This window comes from Tympanuchus pallidicinctus, unplaced genomic scaffold, assembly GCF_026119805.1.
Source record: "Tympanuchus pallidicinctus isolate F22 unplaced genomic scaffold, pur_lepc_1.0 scaffold5, whole genome shotgun sequence".
Taxonomy (NCBI): domain Eukaryota; kingdom Metazoa; phylum Chordata; class Aves; order Galliformes; family Phasianidae; genus Tympanuchus; species Tympanuchus pallidicinctus.
In genome coordinates, this window is record NW_026294769.1 from 59,228,657 (window position 1) to 59,256,390 (window position 27,734).

General features: G+C 36.4%; 1 protein-coding gene across 1 annotated transcript; it reads right to left on the reverse strand.

Annotated features, from left to right (window-relative positions):
- Window positions 1–1,247: 1,247 nt before the first annotated feature.
- NUDCD1 (NudC domain containing 1) lies at window positions 1,248–27,715 on the reverse strand. Its single transcript, XM_052704417.1, has 10 exons — window positions 27,535–27,715; window positions 20,345–20,499; window positions 16,567–16,752; window positions 15,003–15,186; window positions 13,671–13,856; window positions 10,884–11,091; window positions 9,995–10,139; window positions 8,331–8,456; window positions 6,183–6,342; window positions 1,248–3,926 (listed from the first exon to the last, which is right to left on the reverse strand). The coding sequence occupies exons 1-10, from the start codon at window positions 27,650–27,652 to the stop codon at window positions 3,634–3,636; spliced, it is 1,761 nt and encodes a 586-aa protein (XP_052560377.1). The 5' UTR covers window positions 27,653–27,715; the 3' UTR covers window positions 1,248–3,633.
- Window positions 27,716–27,734: the final 19 nt, after the last annotated feature.

Sequence of the window (27,734 nt, forward strand, 5' to 3'; positions counted from 1 at the left end):
CTGAGGGTGCACTCAATGCCCTCATCCATGTCATCAATGAAGATATTGGAGAGGACAGGCCCCAGCACCGACCCCTGGGGAACACTACTGGTCGCCAGCTGGATTTGGCTCCATTCACCACCACTCTCTCCCCTAGGCCACATGCATTGCTGCACCATCAACTTCTGCATGGTTGCGCATAGGAATCAGCTGTGTGATGCCTGTGCGGTGCAGGGAGACAGCCTGCTCCACCACGGGCCTCTCCTGGGCTGCAGGAACATTCTACTTTGTGCCTGGAGTACCTCCTGCTCTCCTCCTGCACTGATGCTGGGGGCTGGCAGGGCTGCTTCTCCCACATTTCTCAATCCTCTCTCCTAGCTGCTGTTGCAGAGCATATTTCTCATTCTTAAATCTGCTCTCATAAAGGCACAATCAGCATCACTCACAGCTCAAGCTCTGGCCAGCATAACGATAGTGGAAAATGTAAATTGACAGACAGGAAGGAAATTCAGAAGTTATAGTGGTAATAACGGCCATCATTGAAACAAAGCACAGCAAACTGAAGAAAATATATATATAAGCTTCAATTTTATCTGCTACTCTCTCAGCATCTGTTGTTTTATTAATTAAGAGCCACTTTTTCACATAAGACATGTACAGACCAAACCCTTCCTACTCTTCACTCTCTGCCCTTGGGTTGAGGTATGATATGCAAATCAATTCAGTTAGAAACATTTATCTAGATATTTGGTATACAGACATACACACCAAAGACAAAGGATTAGAGAATGCAATGCGCATTTTAAGACAAGAATACAAATCATCACCCTCCAGCAATTATATCCATAAACTTGTACATTAGCAGATATGGGACATGCATGGAAGAAGAAAAACGACAACATAATAATTTAAAAAAATATATATTAAAAAACAGTACAGGAGTTTTCAAAGAAAAGAACCTAGATTGAAGCAGTGCATGTATTGGCAACATGCATGACCCTGCAGCGCTGACAATCCACGGAACTTTGTCTCAATAGAAAACTCCTTAACATAATCAGTATTATTTTAAGGGACTGCTTATTTCTATTTCTCTATTTTGTTTCAATAACATAGGAAGGATGAGCATTTGAAAGAAATAGAAATTCTTCAAAATAATAATAAAAAACTTTTATTATTAAATTTGGTATTTTTTCGTTTAAACTTGTAGAAGTATACACGATACATTCCAAATACACAGCCAAGTGTAACACTGCAAAAGTACACTGAAATAAATAACGCAAGTTTTTAATAGTCCAATAGTTTCTCAGAAATTTTGTAAACAAATTGTGATCGGGACATCTCAGAAAGCACCATCTTAAAATGTAGGATTTTACTTCTTGAAGTTTTACAAAAGAAAAAAAGAATGGTTCTCAGAAAACTGTGTCTTAAATATCCCAATTCTCTACTTTGTATATGCCCACAATAATACGCTAAACAAATAAGCCTTAAAATTAACTGAACACAGAAATGGAAATGCTGATAGTAAGTGTCTCCCTGTGGCTTGCAGCCATTTAATTATAGCAGCTTGCTCTGCAATAGTATGCATGGTTCCTCAAGGCAGAAAATCTTTTACTATGTCCTTAACTCACAGAGAAAGCAAAATGAAAGAGACTGATAAATCCTTTCTGAGAACATCATAATCATGAACACACGAGCAACATGGAACATGGGATGAACCTTTCCCCACGTTCAGTTGTTCCATGAGAAATCCCCTGACATGGACACATTGGGGAAGCATATTTTTAGTCATTACAGATTATAACAGTCTGTGAAGAGCTGATTATTTTACTTGACTTTGTTTCAGGTTTTCCAGAAGACAACAGAAGTATGTTTCCAGAAATGTATGCCACATCAAGAAGGAATTTCATAAAGACCTGAAATTCTCATCTATACTCAGGTTACTAAGTAATGTTCATATAAATCTCAATTGCACTTATTTTATGCTGGAAAATAATCAGCTGCATGGACTGCCACATGATTTCTACCATGTCTGTTTGGCATTATTACTCAATATGAAATTGAGTTGCAAAAGTTATAGAAGTCATACATTCACTGAGGCTTTTTAACAAGTATTTCCAAGGCAGTTTAAACAAAAATGCATGAGAAGTGAAGGTCTGCAGTTGGAATCCATTTTAACACACCCACAAATGAATATACAAATATACAAAATAACAATGACATAAAATGGAGAAAAATCAGGCTCCCTGGAAATCTGAATTTGGAGGGTTTTTCTTTTATTTTTCTTCTGACAACTGCTCATCTCCCTCTCAACTTCCCACCATACCATTTAATCATTTCACTGATACAAATCTGCAGAGTTTATGGGCAAGTGAAAACAATTAAAATCAAGAACTTGGTAGTCTGTAATAAAAAAGAAGACATTTTCTTCTCAATATATTCTCGCAGAGGTCGGAAATAATATTAACAGATGCAAACTCCCAGGACACTCACTGTGTTTGTCAGTACTCTGGTACCACACAACAAAGCAGCTTTTTTGACAGCACAAAATCTACTCATTAGACATCCTTTGCTATAGAGCTGTAAATAAACTATGAGAATAAAAAATGGAGAGGAGGTGGAATTGTCAAAACTGGCCCTTTTTGGTTTAATTCTATTGACACAATCACTTTAAAATAAGAAAAAAAAAATTCAAGAACAGTTTTTCAACAAAATTATCCACTCCTGTTTGGTAAAAAGCAACTTTAAAGCATCCTCATGGTCTGTGCACAATAACATTGGATACATACCACATCTGGACTTATGCACTGGGTACAGAACAGTTAAGAAGTGACATTATTTGTAGTGGTATTTAAGGCAGCAGCTGAACCTTTGACTTTCCCATCTCAGGTTACAATTCAGGTGCATTTTTTGTTCGCTGTTTTCTAATTGTAAATTAGTCATTTAAGTACATCTTGAAATGAAAATAACACATTGATTGATATGAATCAAAGTCTTACTGTATTCTTAATCATATCAACACCAGCAACTGAATGCATTCACTCCTATTCAGTTTCAAGAAAATTTTACTGGTAATTATTTCAGCATCTCTGAAAATGTGAATAGATTCTATTACGAACATGTGTAAGTCACAGAATTTTACACTATTGATTTGGATATACAATAAAATTATTCCACTTGAGTTAAACTATTTTTTGGCCAGTATGTGAATTTGGATTTTTTTTTTTTTTTAATCAAACACAATTCCTTACATTGCACACTATATGCTTGTAACACAAGTCTGTATTTTCTTTATCTGATGACTTTTTTCAGAGGTAAAACTATTAGTTAAAATCAGAAGTATGTTCTCAAATTTCAGAAGTCTAGCAAGTGGTCACTGGAAAAAGAAATGCATAAATCTATTCTCTTATGCAAGGAGCAGTCTCTAGAAAGCTGCTAGCAGGCAAGGCATTTTTATTCATCTCCAAAAAAGCTTAGTTTAGCAACAGTCAAGCTGAAAAACTCTCACTGACTTACCTGTAAGTTCTAATGAAAAAATTCTGTTTCCCCTGCAAAGTATCTCTATTTTAAACTTCAGCAAAATGTACTGAATTCCTCAGATTATTTACCTGGCCATTTCTTTAACAAATAAACATGAACTACAGCAAAATATACTAATTAATTTCCAGCATTCACTTTTATCAAAAACAAGGTTTTTGTTGTGAGAACAAATAATCTTTCATTTGTAGCCTGAAAGCCTAAGATTGGATCGTTGGCTTCCAGAGTTGTTACTAGCTGCTTAGCAACCTGTCCTACTTGTCTTCCTTCCTTCCTGTTGTAGAGAACTGTGGACAGAGGAGTTGGCTGGCGATAGATGAAAATTCGCCGCAAGCACTCGCACAGAGCAGCATAGGAGTAGTCTGGGGCACAAGCCATGAACTTCTTGTCTTGTTTTGATGCTTGAACATAACCTGCTCAGATCGGAAAGACAGAAGGAGAAATGTGATACAGTGGCCTCATTAACACTTTAAGTATCTGTCAAAATCAAGCTTAGCTTCAAAAATAACAGGCAATTACGAAGAAAATTTTGAATTTCTGACTAAAATAGGTTTAGTAATACACAACTGGTTTGTCTACAGACAAGCAGTGCTTGCACTGTAATCTTTTTTCAACTCTTTGCCCCACATATCTAGTCGGTTTAGGGCGCACAAGAACTTGAGATGGGTCAGCTGTCTCAAAATGATCCATAGAGGCTCCTTCAACAAAATGCAGTAACAAGGGGCAAGATCAATCACTGCTCCTTCAAACTGTACTAGATGATTAGAATTTATTTGTAATCAGCCAAATGCCTATTCAAACCTTACTCCCTTTTCAAGAGAAAGTTGACAGAACAGATATCTGGAGCAAAAAATACTTGATCCTTTAGGTTTCCCTTTGGTTCCTTCTTAAGTTTCTGTCCAAAACTTGGACTGAGAAAATAAATTAAAAAAATAAAATCATTCATCTTCTTTGCATTGCTAATTAAAAAATGAATTCTGAAAATTGAAAAACTAAAACAGAAAAGAGCATGACTATCGTTTTGGCCACTACAGTTAATAATGTAAGTTTAGAAATTTTAACATAGAAAATATTCATTTTCAGTATAAGCTCTTGCAAAGCACTTCATAACTTGGTTGCAGATAAACAAGCTGATAGTTTACATCATCTTTGGCATATAAGAGGCAAACTAGGTTAGTACAAAGTAATCTAGTTAGTAAACTTCAATATAATACAGAAAAATGACTGTAAATAGGCATAAAGATAAAAAAAATACCATGGGTACAAAAAGCTCAAATATATAATTATTTTCAAAACTACAGAAAAACATCATGAGAAAATTACTTAAAATTAGATAGAAACTTGAAACAAGCAATACTATGAAAAAGCCTTAGTCCTTATCATCTATTTTTTCCAGTATAATGCAATTCAAAACAAGTAAACTGTGAAATTAAACTCTCGTTATAAAAGTAAAATATTTAGAGCTTAATATGGCCTTAAGTGAAAATAACATGCTACTTTAAAAAATCGTTCATATATACATTGCAAAAATACACTGCAAAAACCCGGAACAAATCCAACTATCCAATTAAACAGCTTATCTTCCCTTTAGTTTTAGATGCAATCTAACAGTGATGAGGTCAAAAAAAACACATTTAGGGGATGGAAGGAACTAATTGGCACACTCATGACATTATTAAAAGAATAGCTCAAGACCACACCTAGAGAAGATGAAGACTGTAATTGTCACAGCAGACAAATTCTGCACTGGATTAATCTAAACAAAATTTGATTATCTCCATTACTTAATAGGTACAGCACAGGGCCAGGCAGATTATTTTGCTTTCTCTGATACAGTAATTATTACTTTTCTATCTATACATATTCAATCTGTTCTGCTTTTAAGCTTATTATTTCTGCTTCCAACAATGGCTAAATCAAAATTCCTAAGTGTGAGTGCAAGGATACAGCAGTAACTGAGGGTTCTTCATAGTCACATTTTTCTGTATCTCTGGCACACTGTAACCTCAAAGTTCAGGGGCTTCTTGAACCAGAGCTGGCAATGTTATGCTCTCAATTGATCCTTCCTATCATGATTGATTTTATTTTTTTTTTTAATTTATGATTTCCCCATCCACAAAGTTTTATGGCAGAAGGTTTCATAGCATAAAGATGCCTATGCGAAATAGTTCTTTTAGTTTCTTTTGAACCTGCTGAGCACCAACATAATTGGATGTTCCTAACTCCTGTATATGAATAAACACTAAACAATCATTTCAAATTGTTCAGGCTTATCACACAAGACAACAACATGGGAAAATTCTAATGACCACTTACCATAAGCACATACAAAACTAGACTTGTCATCAATGAACTGAAGATGTTTCCCAGATTATTTCTGTGTTTAAGGTGCTGACCGTGCTTTCACAAATCCTTAAATCTACATCATTTATCCAAGGAGCTCTCCTTTATTACTGTGTAGTACAGTGCTTGCACAGTCTGAATACTCTTGTTTTCCCCAAACACCTCTGATGTTCTGCTCTTCCTAAAATTAAGCTATCATTCTATTACATGACAGAATTGCAGTAACTTTTACTTCAAATTTAATTAAGTGAAGTATCAACACAAGCCATACTGAATATTCAAACAGAATGTCTCAGAAGAGTATGACCCATATGACAACTTCCTACCTAAAGCATTAAAAGTTGCAATGTGTTCCCACATGTTTTGTGGCTGATCAGAGTGGGGCTGCCAGAGAAGAGCATCAACATCATGCCTCAGGCAGAAACAAGGCATTTCTTTGGGATCTGCAACAACTGAGAAAAGATACTGATTGCTTCCAAGATTAATCTGAAAACAAAGAAAAACAAAATATTGATTCAAAGCATGAATAGCAGATTCTGTCACATGCGTTGCCAGAGTTACTTATTCAACAGCTTAATGTTTGCTAGCTGATAAAATGTTTGAACACATTATGCTGATCAACAGTCCAATACACTACAGGTGGCAAACACACTTCAAACACATGTAGTTATTGCTTGGGATAACAATTAAGGAAACATTATGTCCATTATGCAAGCAAACAGGAGTGTTTTGTGTAGAAAGGCTTTTCTAGGAAGGAGGACCCTAACCTATAACTTTCAATTCTCTCTTTAATCACTGTTTTTCTGCATTGCCAAGAGAGAAGGAAATAGTGTCTCTATGCAAAAAACAGAAAGAAAAAAGAAAAAAAAAGAAAAAAGAAGTTGATAGCACTGGAAAAAGAATTAGAATACTAAAATTAAGAAATGTCGACAGTTTTCCATTTGCTCACAATCAAACAGTTACTAAATTTCAGATCAGCACCTCATTCATCAAACATATCTAGATTGACAAAAACATTCCATAAGCACTTATATTCACAAGGAATGATAGTAAGAAAGGCAAGACAAGCATAGCTACCTATCCCAATTACCTTCAAACTAAATACTACAATTAGTGGACAAATGAGGAAGCAAAAATTCCTTCTCTGTGACACAAATAACCCTTAAGGACACCTGCTTATCTAAAAGCAGATTTGGAAAACTGATTTACAGGTTGAATACTGCAATACTCTGACTTCCCAGCCTAAATTCCGAAATATTCTCTTACATGTACAGAAACAGGTTATCAATAAAGACATACTTTGCATTCAACATTACTAATTTTATTAATTAACAAATGAAACATATAGAAGAGTATGAAAGAGTAATAATAGTTTTTAAGGATATTGAGCTTGCTGCAATAACTAATTTTGCATGTGAAAATAAAAAGTCTGCGTAGTACTGGTGTGTCAAACTTTCTACTACCTCATAAAGTAGCGAGCACACATCTTTTCAGATGTAGAAATTGAGGAAGGTTACTTAAAACCACAGTCTGTAAGATGTATCCTCAACAATTTTTCTAGAGTTTTATGAAGAAAAGTGAAATTAGATTCAGAATCTTATTCTGTACCCACGACATTTTCTGTACAACAGAGGATGTTGTTCTAAACATACTTTAAATGACACAAGGTAGTGATGAGCAACACCAGTGCTTAGAGACATCTTAGAAAAAGCTTAGTAGAGGCATCTTGAAAAAACGAATGGAAAAAAAATCAACTTAACTTGCAGTGTTCTCAGATGACTATTTTGTTTCTTCCTTTCAGCAACAGACCAGATCAAGTTCTAACTGAACTACAGTAAAGTAGTAACTTAGCAAAAAAATGCAACTTTCTAGTAGGCTATATGAAAAGTTACTGAGAAAAATACGAGGTATGGAACGAGCAAGAATTCTACGCTCCTGAAAAGGACTCTGTTTTATCATTATTTTGGCATAACTTTGCTTTTTCAATCAGCTTGTTTGTGAAAGTATATATACATATCTAAAATCACAGTAATAGCAGCCTCCTTTTGATATCAAAATTGAAAGTAATGCTTCCTACTTTACAGCGTCAGCGCACGATGTTATAAGCAAATGCTGGTGGTATGGCAGTAGAGGCTGAACTTTCCCCCCAATATCCCCTTACATGCTGTTGCTGCGTGACAGATGGAAGCAGAGGGGCAGTCTGACAAAATGGTGTCTGACATGGAAATGGGTATTAAGCAAAGGTGTATCTCTGAATTCCTCCACGCAGGAAAAATGGAACCCAGTGGCATTAATCAAAGCTAGCTGAGCGTTTATGGAGACCAAACAGTGGATGTGAGCACAGTGAGACAGTGGGTGGCGTGTTTCAGCCATCATATATGTGATTGCAAGGATTTGTTCTGATAAAAGAATTCACCTTTCATACCAGAAAATGAATTTTTTAAAGTATTTCAGTAATAATTTGCAGCACTTACTACATGAGTAACCTTCAAGGTATTGCCATCAAATCTGCACAAACTTGCGCCATCTTCAAGAAAAGCATCACATTCTTCTAATTCTTGTGCATTACAAGGTGGATTTTCCTTTTCAGGATCTGGATTCTGAAAGAAAAGTTCATGTAAGTATACTTAGTATCTGAGTCTCTCTCTCTGTATATATATATATTTAACAGAGGACACAAATATACACTTTCTTATTAATTATGAATTAATGTTGCTTCTCAAACAAGAAAAATGACACCATTTTGGCAGCTAGTATAGTCTGGAAGTTGAGGCCAAACAATGTACAAAGAAAGATTAGACAGGGCACTAATGCTCAGTTCATCTGACATAGAGCTCTTGAATTCATGTGGTCATTTCTGCATCCATTCAGTTGATTAGTAAGAACTTTCATTTTGAATCAGTACACAAAGTAAAAGGAGCTCAGCACAGGGGTTATTTTTGTGTGTTTGTTTCCTTGCATTTGAATACTTCGACAACCTAAGTTTAAAGAAAACTGACAGGAAGAAATGACAAAGAAAATTCCTTATATGACAGAAAACATGAAAGGTATCATATATGTGCAAGACTTAAAACACAGCAGGATAAACGTTGGGGTTCAACTCTCCTCTGCCAAACATTATGATTTATTGTTCTTATCAGGAAGCTTTAGAAAAGAAGCTTTCAGGTAAACAGCATTGTCATAAACACTTCAGATGACTGAAAGGATCCATGCTTTTAGTATATATATATATAAAAAAACCCACAAATTTCACTGAAACTAAATACTGAACATTTACTTTAAACAAAAACTTCCCAGGGTTTTTATTATTTTTGTTTTCTAATGTGATAATTACTGCACACAAGCTGAAAAGTTGCAACAAAAATCATCTTAAAACAGGTTGCAAAAGCAAAAATTTGAAGTTCAGAAGATACACTACAGTATTTTGCCCACAAATAGCATGTGAGAAAGGAGTGAAATCAATTTAAACACTAAACAGCATTTACTTTAATTTTCCAGCCTTCTTCAAAAAAGTAGTAATCCAAAAGTATTAAATCAAGATCCTGAGAGTCACAGTTCACAAGTCTTAGATGAAATGCCAATTCTTAATTAAACCAAAATGTTAAGTATTAAACAAACAGCAGTTAAAAATATATATTTTAAGTAAAGACTTTCTCTATAACCACATGCCAGAAAGTTCATGAGTCATGCCTTTACAAAAAGCAAAAACTTAGCAAAGCATGTCATTTACACTCAGTCAACGTAAGGCAAGCACAGCATCTCTAGAAAGACAGCATAAAATTGTTGCTAATCTACTGACAAACAATAAACAGACATCCTTAAAAATTACTTCAATTAACTGCTTTTAAATTGGCCCATAACAAGTGGTGGGAACAAAATCTGTTTTTCAATTTAATCAGACTTCTATATTTTGGTGCAGAGACACTATTATGCATGCTAAATTCAGTCCCCTGTGACCATATTACAGTTCAGAACACAGTCGTAACTCCAGTGCCATTAGTTTGTTAACAATCTCAGACAAAATTGAATGTAGTCTAGGATTCTGAACAGTAAATGAGAGCTACGTCACTTGGATATCAAGAAGAAAATAATACACAAATATGCAAATATGTTAAGAGTTTTATTTTCAACTTCTTACCATTACTTCAGAAGTCAGATGCATCAGAGACTCACTTATCTCAGCGCACTGGGAAGAATCCATAACAAATTCCCCTTTTGTGTCACCAACTATTAGCTCTGGCCATTGTGGTCCCTCATTTTTCTTAATCAGAAAAATTTCCAAGCTAAAATGCAAACAGAAGCCAACAAGTAATACATGAATCTTTTTCAGATGGCAGTCAAAAAAAAGCTCTGAATGTAAATTTGAGAACTGAATTGTTACAGAAAACCGTACAACAGAAACAATTAGAATTCACCTTATAAAAAATAAACTATATTAACTGAAAATATTCATTAAAAACAAAAATGCAGACAAACCCAGAAGAAGGACAAGTGATTTCTCAAAGCCAAATAAAACAAATAAAACACACTCATGCTTGTGGAAAGCCTTGAATTTCCTGCTTTGATACCAGGACAATAGGGAAGACAGTTATACATACAACTTTTTTTTTAATAGATTTTTTTAGTTTGAAAAGGCTGTTCTATGTCACTGTATAAAACAGCTTGTCATGTAACTTCGTAAATAAGTAACTATAAGAAGGAATTACTTTCATAACGAGCTAAAGGAACAGAACTGAGACAGAACTGCAGAAACCAGCGAGCAATTTTCAGCAGAGGAGGTAAATGCCTGAAAGGACAAGCTCAGTGTCACACAGAATCACAGAATCACAGAATCACCCGGGTTGGAAGGGACCTCAAGGATCATGTAGTTCCAACCCCCCTGCCTAGCAGGGCCACCAAACGTACACATTCAGATCAGGATGTCTAGCAATAAATAACTCAATTCCCAGGAGGCCCAGAAGCCAGATATGATATACACTTTGAAATCAATTCCTAGCAATAGTAAACCTTAAAATCATATACAACACCTTTTGTTTTCTTTAATTATCCAAGTGCAGCTTTCATGGTCCACAGATGAATATAATTTTCCTTCCATCAAAGCAGGCTGGTCTTTCAATGTAACACATATGTTGTCAGGGGAAAAGTGTACTTTTATGTCATCCTTAGTGACGTCCTGAGGAATGTGAACTGTTATTGTCAGATCATCTTCAGTCTGTTGCCAGTAATAGAGAGGATCTACAATTGAAAACACACAGCAAAATACCATCTACATTAAAACTGTCCTAGATTCTACAGCATGTAACGCTGGATGAGACAGAACTGAGACTTGCGAAAGAATGGAGATTAACTTCTATTGCAAACAATTTTCTTAAAATACATCCTGATTATTAGACAGAAACTTCTTTTTAAACAATCAAGTTAATTTGTGTCACTTACCTAGAAAACAACTTCTGTTAACGTCTGTACTCAAATATGTTGATGGAGTTATCAAATGGACATTAGATATTACTCTACAGTTATTGCGGCCTTATGAAATTGATATCTAAAGTGTATTTCAGTACACTGAAGCATTAGTGATCAATAACTCAAAGAGACACCAGTACTATGATGATTATGACAAGCTACTCCATATTCAGGGATATAAGCTATTCAGAAACATGAACATTTTTCCCTCATCTATTTTGCCAGAAGTCACACTGACTATTAAACAGAAATGGTTTTAAAAGACCAGTCTTCATTTACCTCACTTGACAAAGATGAAATAGAATTGCCTGCCAAGAGGTAATAACTGAATTTTGCTTCTGGGTCTACAATCTGCCCGATGCCTATCTTAATTATTAAACTTCTAGAAAAACTGCCTTTCTATGAGAAATACTTAAATAGGAGAGCAAAAAAGGTGGTTAAAGGCTAGAGGTCGTGTTCAATCAGGAGTGGATGAGGACGCCGACTTTATTAAGCCTGGAGAAAAAAGAAGGTTGAGGGGTCACCTCACTGCTCTCTACAACTTCCTGAGAATGACAAGTGGAGAGGTGCTCATCTCGTGTCGGGACAGGACAGATGGGAGTGCCTCAAAGCTGCACTAAGAATTAGGAAAAAGTTTTTACTGAGAGGGTAGTAAGACATGGGAACAGGCTTCCTAGAGAGGTGGATGCTGCCCTGTGGCTGCCCATATTTAGGTAGCATTTCAGTAATGCTCCTAATACTTTTTAACTTTGGACTGGCCCCAAAGTACTCCTGACAGTTGGACTTGGAGATTTTTGTAGGTGCTTTCCAACTGAAATTATTCTGTTCCATAAAGAAGGCTGTGACAGCATGATTGAGTAGTGAAAATATACCCACGGAAAACATAACTACAAGTGTATTCATTTTCTTTTAAAATTTCCCTGAGATTTAGAGAAATAAAGTTTGGATGGACTCATTTTCTGAAATGCTTTAGAAGTTCTCCACATTGTCACAATTCAATATTTGGTTGATCATGTCAGCAGCTGAAACTCTGGAAGTGCTCTTACACCTGTCACCATGAGTTTCTTGTCTGAAGTAGAATAGTCACAAATGATACAAATACGATTCACAGAAACTGTTAAGATCAGATGTGACAGTCCTTAAAATTCTTACATTTGATGCAGACTGTATCTGGTCTTAATTAATAAGAAAAAAGAATGAGACCAAACCAAATGTCCTCGACTTTTTTTTTTTCCTTTGCACTACCTTCTAGATTACCTGATCAGCAATAAAGCACATACAGGGCAGAACACAAAAGAACAAAGGGAAAAGCCAAAATGACAGTGAGTAACATAACCACCTTAACAGTTCATATACTGTTGTAAGCTCTTCTAAAAATCAAAGTTCTGCTGCCAGTGCATTTCGTTTCATTATTTGGTATCTGTTTTGCTTGCAGTTCTATAGAACCGTGCAACTGAAACAATAGCCTGCACTAGGTTTCTGAAAAGACAAACTCTTTCTTAAAGAGGAATTAGACTTCCTCCTGAAATCGAAGTTCAGGCTTCACTACTTTCTCTGACATTACATTTCTGTGCCATCATAAGATCTCTTAAGATATCGCAGCTCCACGCATCACAGATGGCCTTCCTGAGTTGGGAAACAACATATGTGCACCCATACGCATTAAGTGAACTCTGTTTGGAGCTGGTATTGTGCTAGTATTATTCAGTTAAAATAGGTTCAGTAACCAACCTCTCATAATCAGAAACAAAAATCAAATTGGAAATAGTGCAGCAACACAGATATCCATATTACAGAGCTGAGTGACATTTAGGATTAAAATTTAAGTTTATTCATTTTGCTCTGGTTTAACAGAAGAAAAGTAGTCTTTTGTTGATGTCAGTTATTTTTTTCTAAACTGCTGAACAACTCCTTGCGGGAGCTTCACTCTCAACTGTTTGGGTGTCATCCTCTTGTTTTATCTACGAAAACTGATTTCTTCATTTGAGTACTTCAGCTAGATCCTTGAATTTAGGCAGCCTAACTTTTGTCTAAGCAACTCAACTATTAGCAAATAATCAGTACAGTCTCTTGGCAAAATGCCTTTATCCTTGGGTCAAAGAAATTCTTTATGTGCCTCCTTTGTCAACTGTTTCCCACCTAGGCTTATGCACAACATAACTTTCCAGGAAGAAGACAAACGCATTAAAGTCCATCTGTCCATAAAATAAATAAATAAATAAATAAATGGATCAAGAAAAAAAAACATTTCAGGCAGATATTAAGACTAACATTTACTAGGATTTCCAAACAAGCTCTTTTCGTAGCCAAAACAGAGAGCAATCTATCATAAACTGTCAAATAAGGTTTACCTTTCTTTTCATTTGTTGTTTTCTTATCGTCATTTTCTTCTAAAATTTCTTCCTTTTCTTGTACAAATTTGAATGGTTTGTAGGATATAATCATTAGACCGTCTCCACCTGGCTCTATTGATGCATAATGGGGGACTGATTTTCCCTGTAGAATTCTCCTTTTGTAGATTTCATACCTATGTTCATCTATAACATGAAGAAAAAAAAATTGAGCAGTATATTTTTCTAGGGGATGAAATTCTTGTACAAGAACCTCATTACACTTAAAAACGCTAAGCAATCCTACAAGTTAGATAACAGTACTTTAAAAAGAAATCTCTTTTTCAGTGACTTTAGGATATATGTAGTTCCTAAAACTAATTTATCATTGTCCTTTTTTCTTATGATGTCTTCTTTAATTACAACTAGCTCAGCAATTCACAAAAGTACTCACAGGCTCTGTAGAAACAGGCCTTCCAAATATTTTTAGAGCTGATGTAAGAGCTTGAGAACCAACAACACAGCTTCTGGATAACACTTCACCCTTAACAGAAAATTCCTGCCTTCACTTTTGAAGGCCTGTGTTTTATAAAAGCTGAGGAGATTCTAGTTGTCAGCTATTGGCATCAAGGAGTGTGCTCCCAAACATATGAATACCGATGTAGTGCCCTTAAAAAGTTATCTTACATGCTAAAAGTTAGTTTAGAAATAGAGTAAGGAAGAAGAACCAGTCTACAGTGTAATTCTGGTCCTTGTTCAGTTCTGGTTCAGTTAAAGTCCTCTCCTCTGTTCTAGAAAGTGTAAGCAAGGAGCCATTAGTAGAATAGATATAGCCATTCTAATCCAAGGCAGAGCAAGATTTCATCTATATGGTTACTGGACTACAGGCAGCTGGGGAACCTGCATAAACAGATGACCTCAGATTAGACAGATGACCAAATCAAGTAAGTCTACATTGTACAATTAACCACTCATACAACATTTTGAAAAGTACAGAAGATATTAATTAGAAATAGTTTTGAACTTAGATTTTACTAGACAGAGCTAAATTTCATCTCATAATGTCACAAAGTAGTGTTCTTAGCTTGTTTTCTAATTACCTTAACTACACACATGCAGAAGTTTATCCCTTCCTGTCTTCCAAATGTTTGTCACACTGTAGGTCTACAAGTGAGAACTTGAACTCAAAATGAATTTAAAATCTGATGACATCAGAAATTGAGGAACAATCAACATTTAAAACAATGAATGACAACATAATAGTTGTTTTTCTTTTGCAGTGTTTTTTTGGCTTTGTTAGGTTTAAGTTTTTTTTTCCTTTACCCACCAATAACACAAATTTAGAACACTTACCCGCTTTGTTCATCTCCACAAATGTAACCCATTCCAAAGTAATATGAAATCCACTTCCTTTTGTGTCCAACTCATCTTTTTCTACCCTAAGCAGCAGCACAGCTACTGAATGTTTATCAGATTTTACATATGAAACACTGTGTACTATAATAAATGGACTGCCTAGTTCTTCATTAAACACAATCTGGAAGACAAAATGGTGGTAAAAGGTTAGTCAGTTAAAGTTAAAAGACTCAAAAATTAGTGAAAGGCTTCAATGAACATTAAACAATCAAAATTTGCTCGCCGCAAATCACATCAACTTTTGGTTAGCTCTGAAGTGCTAATGGAGTTAGAACAGATGTTCCCTGAAGCTCTTTTCTAACAGAACTATTCTATGTATTTCTGGTACTTCCTCCCCTGGCAATCAAGAAAGTGTTCTGAAGTATTTTTATTATTGTCTATATTATAGAATGATTGAAATGCTCCATTAGATAAAGCACAAAACTCTACAAAAATGTCTGCATTGAAGCACAGGATAACCAGCTTCCTTTTGACTGAACTCTCAAACTGCACAGGGGAAGGAGCTACTCCACCATGCTGAAATCCTCCACTTCAGGTATACACTTGACTTCCTGCCAATATTAAAAACTCCTTGACTGTGTAGAAAACTGTCCTCTAATTAAAAAGTTGCATGAAAAATGTGGTAATTTAATATCAAATTCATCTTTCAGAAACGAAGAGAAATAATGGACCAAAACTTATAGTAGCTGAAGCTCAAGATGGTTTAAAATAAATGATTTTGTAAACTATTTAATAATGAAAAATGTTACAACCACCAAGTTAAATAAAAAATACCAAACACCAATAATTTTCCAGAGCTAAGTGTACAGCATGAAAATTTTCTCTCCCAGAGATGTGGAAATATTACAATTTAGATTATACCTACTCTGCATAAAGCCTTTGGGGTTAATTATAAAAGCTTTTTAATCATCAGTTTTCTTTAAATTTTATTCTAGTCACTGTGGACATACTTTTAAGACAGGATAAATTAGATGTTGAACATTTCAAGTGCAATTACATTAGCACAAGCAATCTAGAAGCTCCCTAACTTAAAACGAAAATTAGCTTTAGCTTGATTGACAATAATTTCAGGCATTTTAAAAAATATTTATTACTCCACAGGTCAGAGGAAATAATTAACAATAAGTGATAGTGGAAAACCTAGGCTGACCCATAAAAATAGAGACGGGAAAGAGAAAATGGTTCTCGTAAGAAGTTCAGTTTGACAGGTGTGGAGTCACCTATTTAGAAACACTCGCTCTGCTTAGCGAATCTGTTTAGACAGATTCTTTTTCAGTCAAAAGGCTGTTTCCATTCCATTTGAATTTTACAGATTATTTTTTCACATAAATAATTCACATGATCTTTATGCCTGGACACAATACTTTATCAATGTCACAGAGTTAAGATTGAAAGCTTTATTTTTTTTAATAACATTATATGGGCGATTCTCATATTAAATGCAGGAGAAATAATTATTTGGTAAATGTACAATTCTTTAGTGTGTTATTTTAAGACTTACCTCCCACTTTTCCGATGCACTGTTTCCACGTTTGCCTGACTTAATTAAATATAATCTTCCTGTTCCATCAGAAATGGTAACCCATGTGGAAGACGAGAAGTATATTGAGGCACAAAGGCGATCATCGTAAGCTGTCAAATCTGTAGGTAGCCTGAAAACTTCTCTTGGCTTTTGCAGAGCAGTGTCCTATAAGCAGAGTCACTTTATGAACCATAGAATCACAAGGTTGGAAGGGACCTACAAGATCATCTAGTCCAACTGTGCTCCTACTACCATTACCATGAAGTTCTAATCAAATTCACCACTGCAGAAAAATGAACAACAAACTTCAACAGCAATTCACCAGTTCATGTAATTGAGCCTATTGGGAAAAACATAGGTAGGCAAGCATCACTTCCACATATGAGGAAAAGGTGGTAGAATTTTAGTATTCAATCTGTTTACTGAAAACAGAAGTATTTTATAATTGGTATTTCAACACCTTTTCACAGTACTAATTTACATTTTGCATTTAAAGGACTTTTACTTCTTTTCTCCTAACATTCCTGTATAATTTATCATTCACCTCACACAATTTTACTCCCAAGAACCTGGAGACCTTAAGTGAAATAAAAGCCATAGAATTGTACTCAAAAAGTGCATTTACAAGGGCTTCTAAACTAAAACAAACTTCAGCCCTCTTTCTTATTCAACTTGTTCACATATATGTAACACAGAAAGAGCATGTTTGTGCATGCAAGCATGACATATCCTTTTTTTTTTGAGACTATCATATTAGAGACAATTTCAAATCTATCATATTTTCCAAATGTTATTAAAATCAGATATGCAGCTAGAACATGTTCAAAGTCAGGCAAGATAAATTGGATTTGGGTAAGTACCATGTTAATAAGCATCAGTAAAAAAGATCAGATGACAAACAGCCTGATTGTCTTTTGGGCCTACTTGAATTTGTATTAGAGATTACTGTTCCCTACGAAAAGGCACAAGGGCAATTCAGAAATCTGCAATAGAAAAGATGAAAATTAGATTTATAATTACTAGTAGCATTCAGGATCACTCTGTAGATTCAGTTGCATCGCTGCAACCCTTCAATTATTCACCTAATTTAGAACACATTCAGGAAGGGAGAACGAAAGAATTATAAACAAAGAAAGAAAAAACACACTCCACACTCAAGCACTTTCGACATCCTCATCTTCTGCTAGAATTTCTTAAGGTTTTACTGAAAGGCAGTACCTTCTGAAATAAAAGCATTCCACTGTAACAAGTTGTATGACTACTGTGAACAGGAATGAGGAATGCAAATTGTGGAAAGAAAAAGCTTTAGGCCCGGAACTATGAATTCCAGGGATATGCCATGCAACACTGCAGAAGACCACACTTCTGACAGCCTTCAAATGAATCATAACAGTAAGCTTCAATTAGTTATGGATGTAATTTTGTTTTAAAAAACTATCAACTGTCAATCACTTAATCTTCTAAAGCCCACATTAGATTTATCAACACTAAAGAGGAGTGACAGGAGTCAACAATTCTGGAAACTTTAATTAAAAAAAATCTTCATATCACAAAGCCTCCCACCTAAAAGGAAAGAAAGAAAATGCCCTTACAATAACCTTCCTTTTGATGCTCACTAGTATTGAGTCTGCAGATAAAATGGGAGGAACTGTTGACACTTGAGAGTAAACAGGCCTTGCAGAGAGCTGCTGACAAATTAGAAAGCTGGGCAATCATCAACTGAATGAAGCTGAACAAGGGCAAGTGCCAGATTCTGTGCCTGGAAGAGAGCAAACCTGACTTTGTAAAGGCTGGGGAATGAGAAGCAAGAGAGCAGCCCAATGGCAAGGGATTTGGGAGTTCTGGTTGACTGAAGTTGAATACAAGTCAGCAGTGTGCCCTGGCAGCCAAAAGGACCAATCATACCCTGGGGTGCATCGTGCCCAGCACTGCCAGCCAGGCAAGAGAAGGGATTCTTCCATTCTGCTCTGTGATGATGCGACCTCACCTCAACCACTGAGTGTAGTTTTGGGCATCACAACATAACATTAACAGATGATATCTTCTTAAACACCAAAGTTGCAAGGTGAATTTATCATTTAAGTATAACTGCAACATATCTCCAAACAAAAATCAAACTTGCAGGAAAAATAGGTATCAGAACTATTTGAAGTTACTTGTTAAAAAAAAAACCAAACATCTTTCAGTTTGGATTTGAGATAAGCATATTAACCTGCTTCATCATCAGCTAAAGAGAGTTCAGTACAATAGTGCCTTCTGTTAACTTGTAAACTGTACTTAATTAAAACAACATTATTTATAACATAGATTTCACTAATATATGCACAGGCACTTTTGAGAAGAGCAGCTTTGTTAATGTTTCTGAATAGAAATTCCTTTTTATATGTGTACAAAGACATTTATTCTGCAAAACAGCACCGTACTGCAGATTAGGACACAACATGGCAGCCATTTACTTGACATTGTGGTAGCATGATAGTGCATCAACAAAATTTAACTTTCTTGAAAATTTTTCTCTTGAAAATAAAAATCTAACAGCTGCCTTGAATCAGTTAGTGATAGAACTATCTTGGGAAGCATCTACATGTTATTACCTTTCTCAACATAGAATTCTAATAGAATCATAGAATCATGGAATACTTAGAGCTAGAAGGGACCTTTGAGGGCCATCTAAATTGATTCCCCTGCAATGATCAGGGACAACACAGCTACATCAGGTAGCCCAGGGCTTGATCCAGCCTTGCCTTGAAAGTCTTCAGGGAGACTAGTAACTGGTTATAAATGAGGTACTGTTATTCAAATTAGCTAATATACAATTCTGGATTACTTTCCATTCTTGATAGATGACGATGTATTTGATTCAGAAGGATTGAGTCAAATCATCATGAAAACAACAACAAAAAAAACATACTTATTGGTAAAAAACTGTGAGTACACCTTTATTACTCAATAGGGTACAAGTCAAAATCATCAGTGAATTAATCTTATTCTAAATTACAAATTCAGCTAAGAAGACATTGTGATAGCTGTAAAATTGCCACGGATAAGTCTTCTGTTCCTTAACAAGCAAGGACTACAACTGCATATATCAGAAAGACAGTATCCACGCAGCCATGTTTTCTCAGCTCGAAAAGAAAGAATGGCTCTGCAGTGGAATCAGGGCGCTTAGGCATTCAAGTGCCTCAAGAAAACTGACTGTGTAAGACAGTCAATGTTATCAGTATAAAAGCAGAGAACTGCCATGTTTTTCTGACTTGCTCTAGCTTATTCTCTATGTCAAATTTGCCCAGGGACACAAGTGCTTTTTGCCTCCATCCAGCCATACACAGATTACACTATTGGTCTACATGTGCTTTCATTTATAATTCTAAATCACATAGCTTTTCTCTATCTACAATTATTGGATTTTCAAATTAGCAAACATCAAACAAAATAGCTGAGAAAACTCTGGCAATTGCATAAGAAGTACCTGCTCTTTTCTTCAGCTTGAGACCATATGTTTATCCTCCCCATGAAGGAATAACATGTAGTATTAATACAGTGCAATACTAGTAAACTTCTATTAATGAAAAATTTCAGAAATTTTCATTTAAAATCTTTTCATCCTCCTAGCAAACCCCATTTTTGTCAATCTACCTCTCCTCCTGGCAGTAGCTTCCCTTCCAGTTTTGCATCTGGAATCTCCTTGATCTGTTTTCTACTTTATCAATCCACACCTATTCAAATTCAGTTATTCTAAAAATAAGTTTCTGCTTACCAGAGTCACTGACAAGTTCATAACCCTTCCAAATTGGTCAATGTAGTAAACATTATCCTGGTACCAGGAGTCAAGGTGAAGATAATTATACATGCCAAAAGCACGCATGTGGTCAAGGGTATATTGATCATCACGAAGTTTCACTTCTGCTACAGCTGGAAGATGAAAAGAGAGAGAAATTATTAGAACAATATTTCTGAATATATAATTTAATAAGTTAACACTTAAATTAATAATTTTAAAATAATTCATCCATCTATAGCCCGTAGGCCTAGTTTATTTGAAGGAAAACATACTATGCATATGTAGTCAAACAACAAACAGTATCACTATGAACTTGGAAAGCAGGTCCTGCACACTGAAGGGCACCACAATCACTCACCGCAGTAACGTAATAACCATTACCATTTACAGTCACCTACACTGACTCTTCCCAACATCTGTTGAGGTCTCTCTACTTTATTAAATGCCCTCACAAAAATGAAAGCACAAAGCAAGAACCTTGCAAAATCTACTTTTAAGCCTACTTGTAAAGACTACAAAACATTCCTGATACATATACTGTACTAAAGAAAACAAAATAATTCTGCTCAACCATAAGTCTAAGCAAACAATGGACAAAAGAAATACCTTCTAACTACGTGAATTTCATAATCTTGAACTCTGAATCATGCTATCAGCAACTGCAAAGCAAACAATTAAGACACTATTAAACATAATTAGTGCATGGTCATTACTGAAAAAGTATGTTCCTAGCACCTACAATGACGCTGAAGAAATCTACAGCAATCTCCAAGATACCATCAAAATTTCAATGCAAGTTTTCTCTATCTGAAGGAGTCTGCAAAGAACGGCTGTTCACTAATAATAGCACCTTCTTCAGGATAGGCAGCGTGCTACTTACAGCCACCCACCTGAGCAAACTGAAAACTTCTCCACAGCTAGCAGTAATCTTAGCTGGAATTATCTGCATAAAACTAAGCAAGTTATTTAAATTAGCTGCAATTCCTTCTTCCTTCTCCACATCTATTCAGAGACTGAGTAGTTTCAACATCTCAAAATACAGAAAATCTCCAAGTTCAAGTGAAGACAGTGGCAAAGATCTAGTGTATCCCTTCTAAAATGGTCTCCAACAGACTGGCACTACTCAGTCTCCACTACAGACATCCCAGGACCCATAGTTTCTCTGTAAGAAGTTTATTTCAAACTTGACATAACAAGAAAAATCCTTCAGAAACTTACAAGTAAACTGTCTGCCCATGATGAGTAAGCTTCAGACCCACAGTAAAGGGAGATTAACAAAGCAATGAGAAGGATATAAGGAAGAAGGTTTTTGGATATAAGAGAGAAATCTTTTACAGTAAGGCTGGTGAGCACTGAAAGAGGTTGCTCAGAGAGACGGTGGATGCCCAGACCTAGGAGACATTGGCTGGATGTGGCTCTGAGCTATAGGTGCCCCTGTTCATTGCATGGGAGTTGAACTAGATGACTTTAAGCCTCCCTTCCAACTGAAACAATTCTGTGATTTTAAGGCCATATTAGTTATTTTAATTACCACTTTTACAACTTCCAAATTTTTCTTTTTCTGCTCAGAAACACAGCAAAGTAATCTTCACACCATGTTCACTGGAACCATTCACAACTCTATCCAGAAGTCCTCACCTTGGACTCCTTACACCTTTCTTTAACATATATTTAAAACCTACTCAAGAAGCAGTATTTCATTCTACTTATTGCAATGATTACTTCAAACTGTAGTTCATTTTCCAAAACAATGAGTGCCACTGATAGCTATCACAACACATATCACCAATCGGATAATCACTATGGGCTCAAAACTGATCCCATTAGAGACACTGGCTATTAACAGAGGTCGTAGAAAACTATGCAAGACAACTGTCTGATTAATTAAGAGTAAATATTCCAGTCATACTGTATAAAATGTTTGTAAAATGATGGCATAATTAGCAATTAGTCTCCTAATCACTGTTGATGTTTGCAAACCAAGAGCATTAATTCCACTCAACTCATTATTCATATTCACCACAGTGGAGAGATTTCAGCATCTCTGCAATTAATAATTACTCTTTCCTAAGACAAGGCTAGAAGAAAAAAGCTACAATGTTAAAAAAAAAAAAAAAAAAGTTAAGAAAATATACCTGCCATAATGTGAAAGATGCTACCCACTCCAGTTTCTACTTTAACTAATTAGAATATTTTACAGTAAATTACATTGTAAAAGAAATTAAAAAGTTGTGCTATGAAAATGTGTTTTAAAACTGTTTGGACAAACAGTCTTTACCACAGATATTTTCCTAACAACATGAAAGGCAATGTAAATGTTCTGCAAACAATTAAAGACAAAAACAAATATAATCCAACATTTCCAGTGAAATCAAGTACATCTCATTTCCTTTCTGCATAGGCAGGTATACTTATAGTCAGGAACTACAATTCACATGCTGAAACATGCAAGTGTTTTCAACACAGAAAAGCTAAGGTTGTCTTATTTTGTTTTCTGCCCTTCCCTCCCCCCAGGCACATTGCTGCTAGTAGAATTTTAACTAAAATATATATATAAATATTGAAAACAGTTAAAACTGGCTGCTTCCTAAAGCAATTCAGAACTTTCCAATAAAATTTTTTGGAACAATACACCATGGCTCAGCTGTAGGATTATAAACTCTATAAAGAATGAAAAAACATGAACAAAGTCCCTGTCCTTGAGTTTTCCAGCTGGTTATTCTGACAAGCCCTGCATAATAGGAGTTGGTAAAAAGAGATCCAAATCTCTTAAGATGAATTATGCAATTAACTCTTCATAAGTAGAAGTCAGAAACTATACCATATGTGATTTTAAACCTGGAAAGCAAACAAATGTGTACTGGATTTCCACGTAACACTTCAAATATGGTTATCAACAGCTTACAGAATGTATCCTGTATATACATATTTCTGCCAATAAATCATTAGATTAATTGAGGCTCATTCTGTGATCAAGTAAAATCTGTGCACAAATGCCATCTGCTTCACATATCTTGCGCTCAGACAGTTATAGAAGATTTTACACTATGATGGAGTTACATTCCTTCCTTTCTGCAGCCTTCCCAGTTCAAGTTTTCTTGATGGTCCTTGGAAAAAATGTGAAAAATTACTTAAGGGTTCTATTTGGCAAAATAAAAGCTAATAAAATGAGAAGAAAAAAAGAGAAATACTTAATGAGAAAATCATCTTATTCACATAAGAGTTTTTTTGCTTGTTTTTAAAAAAGGAACTGAATCTAGGACAGACTAATTCAATAGCTCCAACTTTGTGAGTTCAACTAACAAGCAGCAATTTATGACAGCTTCTCCTATAGAATAATACACAGTCTTATTCCAGTTTCTCATAAACAAATCTGCACTACAGAAACCAAAGAACATTCATTCATATTCTGTCATACCAGCAAAGAGAAGGAATGTATATATAAATTAAATCTCAGCTTTCAGTATTATTACCCAACAAGTGCAGTGAGGTGTGGTATTTCAGACTAGCAAAATTATGTCACTTGTCTAGAATTGTAGGTCACCAGCTCCATGACTGAAAAAATAATTCATTTGGCTCAAAATATTTCCCAGCTAATTAAGCCAAGATTTTCACTAATACCAAATCTACTTAAAAACAAAAGGAAAATGTACAAAGCAAATCAATGAAAGGAACAAAATATCCCTAGCGTAATCTGATCTTATTATTATCCTGCCCTGAAAAAAAAAATCTCTGCATAAAAAGCTCTAAAAAGTTAGACTCATACTTTAAACGAACAGTGAAGCCCTGGCTTGTATCAGGAATGGAGTGGTGAGCAGGACTAGGGAAGTCATCCTGCCCCTGTACTCAGCACTCAAGGCCTCGCATCAAGTACTATGTTCAGTTTTGGGCATCTCAGTACAGAAAGGACATTGAGGTGCTGGAGCAATCCAAAGAAGGGCAACAGGGCTTGTGAAGGGCTTGGAGAATATGCTCTATGAGGAGAGACTGAAGGAACTGGGCTGTTTAGCCTGGGGAAAAGAAGGCCGAGAGGAGACCGCGTTGCTCTCTTCTAATATCTGAAAGGTGCTTACAGCGAGAGCGGGGTTGGTCTCTTCTCACTGCTGACAGGTGACAGGATAAGGGGAAATGGCCTCAAGTTGCACCAGGGTAAGTTTAGGTTGGATATCAGGAAAAACTTCTCTACTGGAAAGGTTGCTAAGCACTGGAATAGGCTCCCCAAGGAGGGGTTGAGTCACCATCCCTGGATGTGTTTAAAAACACTTGGATGCGGTGCTCAGGGACATGATTTTGCAGAAAGTTGTTAGAGTTTGGGTAGCATGGTTAGGCTGTAGTTGGACTTGTTGATCTTTAAGGTCTTTTCCAACCTGAGCAGTTCTATGATTCTATAATCAGTAGAACTTGGAAAAAAAGAGTGGAAAATACGTGAAATAATAACTCTGCATTTTCATATGTTCTACTGAACACATCACAGTGACTTCAAAATACTGTAAAATATGTAAACTGATTTTATCAACACATTATTTTGGGACCTTTATATCATATTTTGTTTTGCAATGCCACCCAGTGGAAGGAATTTAGTATTTCATGTACACTCTTTACTAGCGAAAGACAGTCCATGAATTTATTCTCTAGTACCAGTGGTCAGCACACACAGATCCTTCTATCTCGGAATCAGTTTTCTCCGAGCAAGCATGTTTTCACTGTTAATGGCAGCATCGTTTTGTTGCTAACCAAAAGTACAAGACTTTCTTAGCATACTGTAGCAGGTGTTAATAGACTGAATGCAGAAGTTTACTTCTAATAAGCACACAGCTTGCTGAAAACAAGCATGCTTTCCTTTCAGATACCATTTCATGAAGTATTTTCGCTGGATCAAATTACTAACACAGATATGAACATACATGGCATCTATTGCACACTCAAGTGAACCTAAAAATCAAACAACACCCAAAAACTAGTGAGGCATTTGTGAGAACATCAATGTCAAAACAGCTTGTAAGCTGACTTGTGCCTGCTGTAGGAACCATCTTCATTAATGTAGTTATATACCTATACATCATTTTTTTCCTTCTCGAGAAATTAAAGTACAACACAAGAACAGTTATATAAGGCCTAAGATCTAAACCTAAATATCAGGAACTAAGGAAAATAAAGAGAAAAACTAAAGAAAAGGAGAAATACATACAACGTTTAGGGTGAAGAGCTGGGTATTAAAGCAGTAATACCATGGGACTCATCACTAGTTGAAGTACCACGATGAGAGATCAGAAAAATGTTTGTGGAAGTTCAGGAGAATTGGGACAGAATGGGGAGCAACCAAGCAACAAATGGGCAAAGAACAAGCTAATTACAGCACCTAAAAGGGAGTGTATAATAACAGAATTTCACCATTCTTTTCCACCATTATAATTTAAGATATTCACTATGAACTTGTTCTCCACTATCATATCCAATAAATACATAGAAAGCTATTAGAAATTTCTTTCTGCTTCAGTTGCACATTTGACTAGCAAATTCACAGCAACCACAGTTTGATAGTTGCAGACAAATTAGCACTGAATACTAAGCTTTGTACAGCAGTCAGAAAATGAAGGCTGCTGTAGTCCACATGAGTGTGACAGCCAGCATAAGGTGTCCAGCAGCTGCACATTCTCCTTTTCCAATAATGTAGATCTGCATCAATTTCATGCGTCAATTTTTATCTCATTTGGTTTTACAGGTAGCTCAACCCATAACTTCTGCCCAAGATGCAAGTCAAAGTATGGAAGCAAGCCATCAATCTAACATAAATGCAGACCATTGATAGCAGAAAACACAAAGTTCAGGTACAGACCATCTCTGCACTAAAAGGAAAGTGCCTTGAAGTAAGCAGAAAAACAGCAGAGAGAGTGAGCCATCAGTATGGTCCAAAAACAGGTTGAAACACAGCAAAAAAAGTCATCTAGAAGACTGCCTGAGGACTTAGTTTGGTTTATATTTCACATTAGTAATCAAAAGAAAAACAAAAAAGAAAAATAATTGCATATACACAAAAACAGAGAACAGAATACGCAATTTGGTATTTATATTTAGTCGGACTGGCAAGTAAGGACTGAAGACAAGTCTGGATCTCCGTGTTATAGTAAGAAGACCAAGAAAAGAGCACAGATATACACCAAATTTATACCACAAGGGTTACTGTAACTGTTATGCCAAATACCTGAATGGACTAGAGGCATTAGAAGCTCCATAATTCAAACTCTTCAACGAAAATATTGAGTCCTCAATGTAAAATAGGTATGCAGTACACATATCTGAGAACCACAAAGCATCCTTGATCACCTTACACACAAAACATCACAGTAAGAACAACATCGTGACAAAGGGCAGTGTTACACTACATAACAAAATGTTACTCTCATTACACTTCCCAGTATACAATGGTATCACCTCATCTTCACTCACTCATCCTTTAAGACACAACTCACACACAGTGTACCTTTCAGCCCTGCTATTAAAACAGTGTACTGAAAACAAATTTGCAGCAACACATAGCAGGTAGCCCAGAAGTGAATATAGAGACCAGCCTGCCCAAGCTCCATACTACACTGTGCTCTTATAAAAAAGGCTACTTCATGCACCTTACATCTGACCTGCGCATCACACACCAACAAAGCCACAGCGCTGAGAGAGCTTATGGGGCACGGAGTTAGGCGTGCACCCCATGTGATTCTGTCAGTGTTCTGGGTGAAATGAAAACTGAGTGAATCATCGCGCTAACAGCTCAGCAACTCACATGCTGATACCGCACAGCAGAGAAAGCAAGGCCATGAACAGTCTGAGCATCCACGTCTGAACTACGAGCAAAGGAAGACAAAGGGCTTTTATGCAGGGGATCGTGTGAGGCATTAATTTCATGCGTATGCCTCTAATTCTAACACACGTCTAATTCCAGACAGCACGCACCGAACCGCCCCGGCCGCCGCCGCGGTCCAACCGCGCATGCCCGACCCGAAGGCCGGCTGCACACACGCACTGATCCCGGCTCGGCGGGCAGCTCGCTGCAGCGTGGCGCCGTGCCGCCGCTCGGCTCTTCGTGCGGCAGGAAGGCGCCGCTGCTCAACCGCAACGAGAAATCGGGTCGAGCCACGGAAGCGCCCCAAATCACCGGCCCCGCTCCTCACCCGCGTCCAGCTCCAGCTGGTAGCAGGCCAGCGGCTCCAGGGACAGCTTGTAGCCCTCGAACTTGGGGTCCAGGAGCAGGCGCTTGGTCTCCAGCGAGCAGTGCGCGGCGCCCTCCATGCCGGACGCGGGCAGCGCGCGACACCGCCGCGCAGCACCGCGGGAAGAGCCGCGCGCACGCCGGGAGCGGTAGTTCGGAGCT